The 7,500-nt window shown below is 36.9% G+C and overlaps 1 protein-coding gene across 1 annotated transcript in view; it reads right to left on the minus strand.

Moving 5' to 3' along the window:
• Window positions 1-7,500, minus strand: part of LOC135202554 (serine protease filzig-like) — a 91,523-nt gene that overhangs the window by 16,354 nt on the left and 67,669 nt on the right. Inside the window, exons 13-14 of the mRNA XM_064232034.1 lie at window positions 7,418-7,500; window positions 6,209-6,417 (exon numbers count right to left, since the gene is read on the minus strand). The exon at window positions 7,418-7,500 is cut by the window's right edge and continues 47 nt beyond it. Coding sequence (XP_064088104.1) covers window positions 6,209-6,417; window positions 7,418-7,500 — 292 coding nt within the window. The remainder of the gene's footprint in view (window positions 1-6,208; window positions 6,418-7,417) is intronic.

Below are 7,500 nucleotides of genomic sequence, written 5' to 3' on the forward strand. Positions count from 1 at the left end.
TTATCTAGGACTTTCAGGTCACACATACCCACATCACCCTCACTCAAAAGGCCCAGGATGACTATTAACCCTTTCTCAAGGAAGAAAAAGGCTGGGACTCTGACTGTTGTCTTGTGAAGGACTGACACTCCCGACAAAACTGGTGTAATGCCCCTGAAGGCTTAGCTGTAGCTCCCTTCAAAGGCCCAAAAGAAGTGAAGGATACAGCACAATGGATTAGCATGGCTGTCAGAACACCTCTCCACCGCCACCTCAACTTTGATCTTCAAAAATATCTAGGATGAGTCCACGTGGCACCCATGTATGCCTCTGCATATCTTCAGGAAGTTCACCAACAGTTTTATGAACTGATAAAAGAAGAAAATCAAGGGCTTTCCTCCTGACACCAACAACTCTTAATGCTGTTCTTTATACCTTCGTGGAATAGTAAGATTTTGATATTCTTTCTAATTTACTTCCACCATACAAATAGAACAGAGTAGTGAGCAAACTTATAACGAGAATGCAATGCTCTAAAGGTTCATTATGTTATTCAATAGTAAAAAACATAGTACTGGCAAACGTAAAATATTCATAAAATATTCAGCAGTTGGATCTTAGCTGATATCTAAGTATGTGTGTATACAAATATATATATATATATATATATATATATATATATATATATATATATATATATATATTACTTGCTAACAGGAAAAGAATACTGTGGCAGTAAGGCATCACTGCCACCAGAGGGGGTGGGGTTGGGAAAGGGCAATATGCAAAAATAACTAAAAATGTCAAATACTGATGTCTAATCCATAGTTTTCAAGGTCACTGAGATGAATATTGACACTCTGATGCCCTTTAAGGCCAAGTTTAGCCCCGATTTGAAGAGGAGTGTGAAGGGGTGAAAAATGGAATATAAAAAATTATAGATATTAGTGTTTAATTCATAGTTTTCGAGGTCACTGTGATGAATAGTGACACTCCTGATGCCCTTTAAGTCCAGGTTCTGCCCAGAAAGGAATGGGGGGCTAGACGGGGTGAAAAATAAAATGTAAAAAATGCTGGGCAATGTAACTGAAACAACTCTCGTTACAGGGAAGGGAGAGGGCAATAGAGAGAGTGAAAGGGAGAGGAAGTGCGAGTATAGGGTGTGTTAGGAAAGAGAGAGAGTTACAAGGATTAGGGTGTTCCAAAGACTTATTAGTCCATCCAAGGAGACATCATGTGATCGCTTATCTCTGAGAGCAGGTTTTACTATTCATTCAGTGTCCTTATGATTTTATCTAGCTTTCTTTTAAACTCATCCACACTGTTGCTGTTTACAACTTCTGGTGGTAGTTTACTTAATGTGTAACATATCTTGTATGAAAAGAAGTTCCCACAATAAGATGGGTTGTATATCTTCAGTTCTAGTTTCCATACATTATTTCTTGGCTGGTTTTCGTTTAATGTGAAGGTGCTACTGTTCACTTTTGTTATGCCTTTCAGGATTTTGAATGTTTTACATTAGCTGCCCTCACAATCACCGTGTTTCTAAGTCATACATGTTCAGGCTCTCTAGTTGTCCTTGGGAACCTATTTGCCTGATGGATGGAATTAATTTTGTGGTTCTTGTTTGTACCCCTTCTGGTCTATTTATGTCCTTCCATAGTGTTGGTGATAAATACTGTACTGCATATTCAAGAAGAGGTCTAAATATTAATGTGTAGAGGTACATCACCATTTCCTTGTTACTGTATTTGAACTGCCTCTTTACATATCCCACAAGTTCTGTGCCTTCTTTTCAACTTTTATACAGTGTTTTGTGGATTTTAAGTCCTTGGTAATAATGACCACAAGGTCCTCATCTTGTTCTACACTATTTATGTCATCTTAAGCAGCATGTAGTTGACATGAGGGTTGTTTGTTCATATCTGTAATGCTTTACACTTATCCAAGGACATTTTCCATCTCTTTACCACTATCTTATTTTCCTTAGATCATTTCTTAAACTTTCCACTGTATTTGGATCTGCTGCATTTACACCTATAGTAGTTTGCTGCCATCTGCAAATTTGGCTATCCTGATAGTTAAGGCTACATCAGCGCCATTAACATAAATGAAAACAAGAGTGGGCCAAGGACAGAACCCACTTGTCATATCTTCCCATTCTGATTCTTCCCTGTTTATTACAACTCTCTGTTTTCTGATTCTTCCCCATTTATTACACCTCTATGTTTTCTATTAGTTAGCCAGTCTTCGATCCAGTCCGCTATTTCTCCTACAGTTCCTAAAGCTTTTTAGAAATCTAAGTAGAGTATATCTATTGCTCTACAACTGTCACAAATACCAAGTACGTTATGAAAATTCTCCAAGAGGTTTGATAGGCAGGATCTGTTTTGTTTGAAGCCGTGTTGACTGTTTACCATCAGGTTGTTTCTATCAATATGATCCACAATTTGATCTGCAATTATGGGTTCAAAAATCTTACAAGGTACCGACGTTAGATATATTGGTCTATAATTTCCTGTTTGTTCTCTTAGACCTTTTTTGTAAACTGGGGGTACATTACCTAGTCTCCGTCTTTTTGGTGCCTTTTCTATACAGTTTATACAGGTAAGGAACTATCTCCTCGTTTAGCTCTTTAATTTCTCTTGGAGGCATCCCATCTGGGCCAGGAGATTTGAACTTTTTTCATTCTTCTATTTTGTTTTTAATGCTTTTTTCTGTAAATTATTTTATCAAGCGATGCTGCCCTTCATATTTAATAGCTGGTTCAGGGATTGAGGTAGTGTGAAAACACTAGTAAGAAACTTATTCAATAACTCTGCTTTTTCTAAGTCTGAGTTCACTAGGTTTCTTCTATTGTCTCGTAAGGGATCTACTATGCTGTTTTTTATTGGCTTCCTACTATTAACATGCACACAGAATTTTGGGGGCTTTTCCTTACAAACTGATGCAACTCTCCTATCCTCATTTATCTTCCCATTTCTTACTCATTTTTCCACCATCCTACAGAGTTCTTTATGCCTGCTTGCTTTTTTGGATTCACTGATTTGTGCAATGACTCTCTTATTTTATTTTTAATTTCTCTGTTGAACCACTTCAGCTGAGGATTGCCGTTTGTTACAATTTGCTTTAATGGTAAACATCTGGAGTGTTTTTCTGTGTATTCTTTTAGAGAAGCTTCCCAGTACTTATCTATGACTGTGTTCTTGTCGTGCTCTAGATTTTCAACTTACTCCTTTAGTTTTTTTTTTTTTTTTTTTTGTCTTCTCGACGGTAGTCTATCTCTTTAGTATCTTGTTCTCTTTTTTATGGTGAATATTGATATGAAATGTAATATTTTTATGGTTGCTTTTGTCTAGATTTGCACCTACTGAAAGGTCAGACAAAGAGAGAGAGAGAGAGAGAGAGAGAGAGAGAGAGTTTATTAGTTGCCATTCATATTTCCTGGGCAGTATATATGTGTATATATATATATATATATATATATATATATATATATATATATATATATATATATATATATATACAAATGTATGTATGTATGTAGTATACCAAAATCAAGGAAGCGAAAGCTTGAATAAACTTTATCAACCTCCAAGCACGCCTAAAGAAAGTCAGACGAGATAATCCATTTAGGAAAAAGAAACAGAAGAGAAACGAGATTGGGGCTTGATGACCAACAGAGCAGATTGTCTTCATTTTAAAAGGAAGAGGGTTATGTGAGACAGAAAAAAAGAAGGGAGGAGGAAAATCCAAATTTAGTTAAATGCTGAGAAAAGTTTATACTAATTCCGTGTTAGTAGGCTTCAGCAATCAATCTTCCTTTTCACGAATACTTCGAGGAATTCCCGGTTTCTAAAAGATATTCTGAAATGGGTTGGAGTAAACCTTGGTTATTGGTGCGGTTATTACTTTTCATTTTAAAGTGTACACATTGTAAAATGGAAGAGAGTGAGAGAGAGAGAGAGATACATACTCCAAAGTGTCCACCATTCTCTCTCGACCTCTTTAGAGACTGAAGTCGTTCACTGAAAAGGTAAGCAATGCAAGCGGTAATTTCAACTCGGTTCCACAAGTTTATCAACTCACCACTCACAGAAAAGGGGATGTAAACATATGGGGGTTATAAAGGAAAGTAAATAAATAAAATAAGTTAGTTTTAAGAGCTTGAGGCTTTCAGAAAGTTCATTAGAGCGACTGAACAATATCGTAAGAATGTCTAACATCAATAATGTGTGCAGTGGGACGTATTTTTAAGTAATTGTCTATTGGTAATTTCACTGGGGTTCTTGTGCGATATAATGTCAGTGTGTCATAATAGTGTAGCAGTGCCGAATCAACAGCAGCAGTAATCGCGACTCAAAAATAAATTAACAAATAAATAAGAGTAACGAAAATATCACACTTACTGCTGGGCAGCCTGACATTACCCAATTATTTTGAGGCCATCACTACATCACCGTTTGGAATTCTTTCGCAAATTCGTCCAGCTTCATGAATAAATATTGCAAGATTCAACCTCAACATTTTGTCGACCAGAGCGGGCTATTTTGGAATAGTAAATATATTAATGGGATTCCTTCTGGAACAGCAGATCATTTTACAATTTAGGAGTTCTTTCATAGTCATTCTAATATGATTATATTAATATATGTATTATAGGTCTCTCTCTCTCTCTCTCTCTCTCTCTCTCTCTCTCTCTCTCTCTCTCTCTCTCTCTCTCTCTCTCAACTTCAGCATTCCTTGAGCTATTGTGTACAAATTGAAGGGATGGCTGTTAGCCAATTTGCTTTGATCATGTCAGTGGTATGGGTACGGATAACTGTTAAAACATTGATAACCCTATTTATTCTGTATTTCATGTACAGAGAGCCATCTTCAATCCATTACGCCAAGGTACCGAAGTCTTTTATAATGTTATTCGCCTTGTTAGCTCGGGGGTTGTTACCCTTGGTGAATACTTTAACGCCGTCTCCATAGATTTAAAAAAAAAAACACTTATTTTGTGTAATAAGACTAAGAAGCCAGTCACCATTACCTTTTGGCTTATTAAAAACCATTTATAATACAAAACCAATCACTCCAAACATCTCGCGGGTTTCCACAGCAGACACAAAAACTATTATATAAACAAAATACTAAAAACAAATTCGTAAAATCACGGAAACTTGAAAGAATTTTTGTTTACACCTAGTTCAACATTCCGTAATAAGAAAATGAAATTGGTAGATATTTTTGGTTTTCGAGTTACCCTTCATTAGTATTTCAAAATGCTCAACAGCATATTTAGCTAAAAACAAACCTCACAAAAAGTTTCTATGGACATTCGAGTTCAGATCTTGGTTTCAATCCCTTTTAGATTTTCTCTTCATCAGGAGGTCATTGGAAAGGATAGACTAATGCAACCCTCTCTTATATGAAAAGAACTTGGAGATATTTAATGCTCTGAGAGATGCCACCCTATCATAATAATTAGTATCGATTGCATATATAACAGTGTAAAGCCTTCGGACACCCCAAACCTCAGTCAAAGATGAGGTTTCGCGCCATGGCACCAGCCAATGGTCCCCTTTTCAGAACCGGATCCCTCCCCAAACCTAATCCCTCGTTGCCAGTTACAAGGGCCACATGAGCCAATTTTTTTAAAAACTCCACACAACAGTATAAGATACCTCACAGTCAGAGGTTAAATCAAGGAACCAAATCGCCTTCTAATAACGACGCTTCAAACTTACGGGTTTGCATCAGACCTCTCGGTAAATGCATCAAACACAATATACTTAATTCGGTTACTTGTTGACTGCATGCACCGAAGCATTTACCGGCTTCTTTAACATATATGCCACAAATCCCCCGGCACCTTGATTATTCAGTTCATGACTCACGAATTAACAGATATGAGATATTTAAACTACCTAAGGAAAAAATAAGAGAAATGATAAAGCAGACTAAATTCAAAAATGAAAATTACAAAATTATAATGACGGTTTGTGTTTCAGCAGTATCCATAAATAAATTTCAAAAGTAATTTGTATTTTTCCTCGGTATATAAACTGGAACTTGCCATTCAACCCATATCAACAACACCGCCTCGTCCTCGCGCGCCCCTAAGATCGAGGAAAAAATTTAAGCTAAACAAAAACGGTGGCCCGATTTCTGACTACATGAGGAGTGACAGGAGGACATCCTTACATTTTAACCGCTGAAAAAGCTATATTGAAAGACTTACGTGACAGGGAGTTCCCATGGTGACATCAAAGCACACATGATCAGGGAACCTCGCCGAAATTCCCGGGAATTTATCCCAGGCAGCGAGGCATTCTTTGGTTTCCATGAGAGGTCCTGTATGTTCTTTCAGCACGTTACTGGTGGACTTCAAGCGAGCGCTGTAACGACCCCAGCCAGTCACGGTAGCGTTCGCCTCTTCGAACATGTCGTCTGGTAATAAACAGAATGGAAACGTAGGTAGGAATGTTCCTGCACTCAAATCAAAAGGTTGGGCATACGGTGGTGAGTGGACTGAAAAGGTTTCACCAACTTTTTTTCAGAAAGTGACAGGATACGTTCAGGGTGATTGTTTAGCCAGTCTTTATCAAATAACTTTAATTCTTTGAATACCACGCGTCCCTCAGCTCTTGTGAAGTTTTCAAAGATATCTATCATCAGGTGATAGAGAGAGTCAAATAGTGGAGTCTCAATATTTTTCTTCGCCAAAAGGATGAAGTGTGACAAAAGGTAACCTTTTTTGTTCAATCTGACTTTTACATGATACTGCAGTGTTCCTTTTACTGATTTTTGAAAACTTTAAAGAACAAAATGTTATGCTCTTTGGTTATGCAACATTATCAACAGCAGACATGTCTGAAGAAGAGAACTTAGCAGTTATTAAGGATATTTCATAGTAATAATATCTATCCAATCATTGTTGGATTTGTTAACCCCGTTTTTAATGACGTTCTTCATTTTTATTCTTACGTTTTAGACTAGTTTACTCTTCAAAGCCTTCACAAAAATAGTACCAGAAATATTATATTGTTGAGTCAGATTTCCCAAACAAATAAGGATGCTGAATTCAAGCTCATCCCAAGTCTTTGGCAAAATACAAATATGAAGACAACTATATGACTTTCTCTTCCCGGATGACGTGTTTTACGAAAAATTTAAATAAACTTCAAGGGGTAGAAACGAAAAAACAGGTATTTTTTCATGGAATAAGCCTCTACATTCAGATAATCACTAATTGCAACATCAGAACAGCAGATATAGACACGTATCAAGTTTGAACATGTCTCATTCAGTCAAATAGCCATATCAGTTTTTTAAAATTTATATTATCAATTATGGCTAGTTATTTATGTAGGATTCAATAAACCTATAATTTTCCCCTAGGAAGAAAACAGTTTTAGTGCTAGGAGATAGACAGAGCGAGAGGTTGTACCTAAATCATTGGGCAGCTTCACAGCACTAACTCCGTAACTGAAGGGGACGGACTCTTCCAACTCCATGAGGGCGATGTCATTT

The sequence above is a fragment of the Macrobrachium nipponense genome, chromosome 30 (assembly GCF_015104395.2).
Source record: "Macrobrachium nipponense isolate FS-2020 chromosome 30, ASM1510439v2, whole genome shotgun sequence".
NCBI classification, from domain to species: domain Eukaryota; kingdom Metazoa; phylum Arthropoda; class Malacostraca; order Decapoda; family Palaemonidae; genus Macrobrachium; species Macrobrachium nipponense.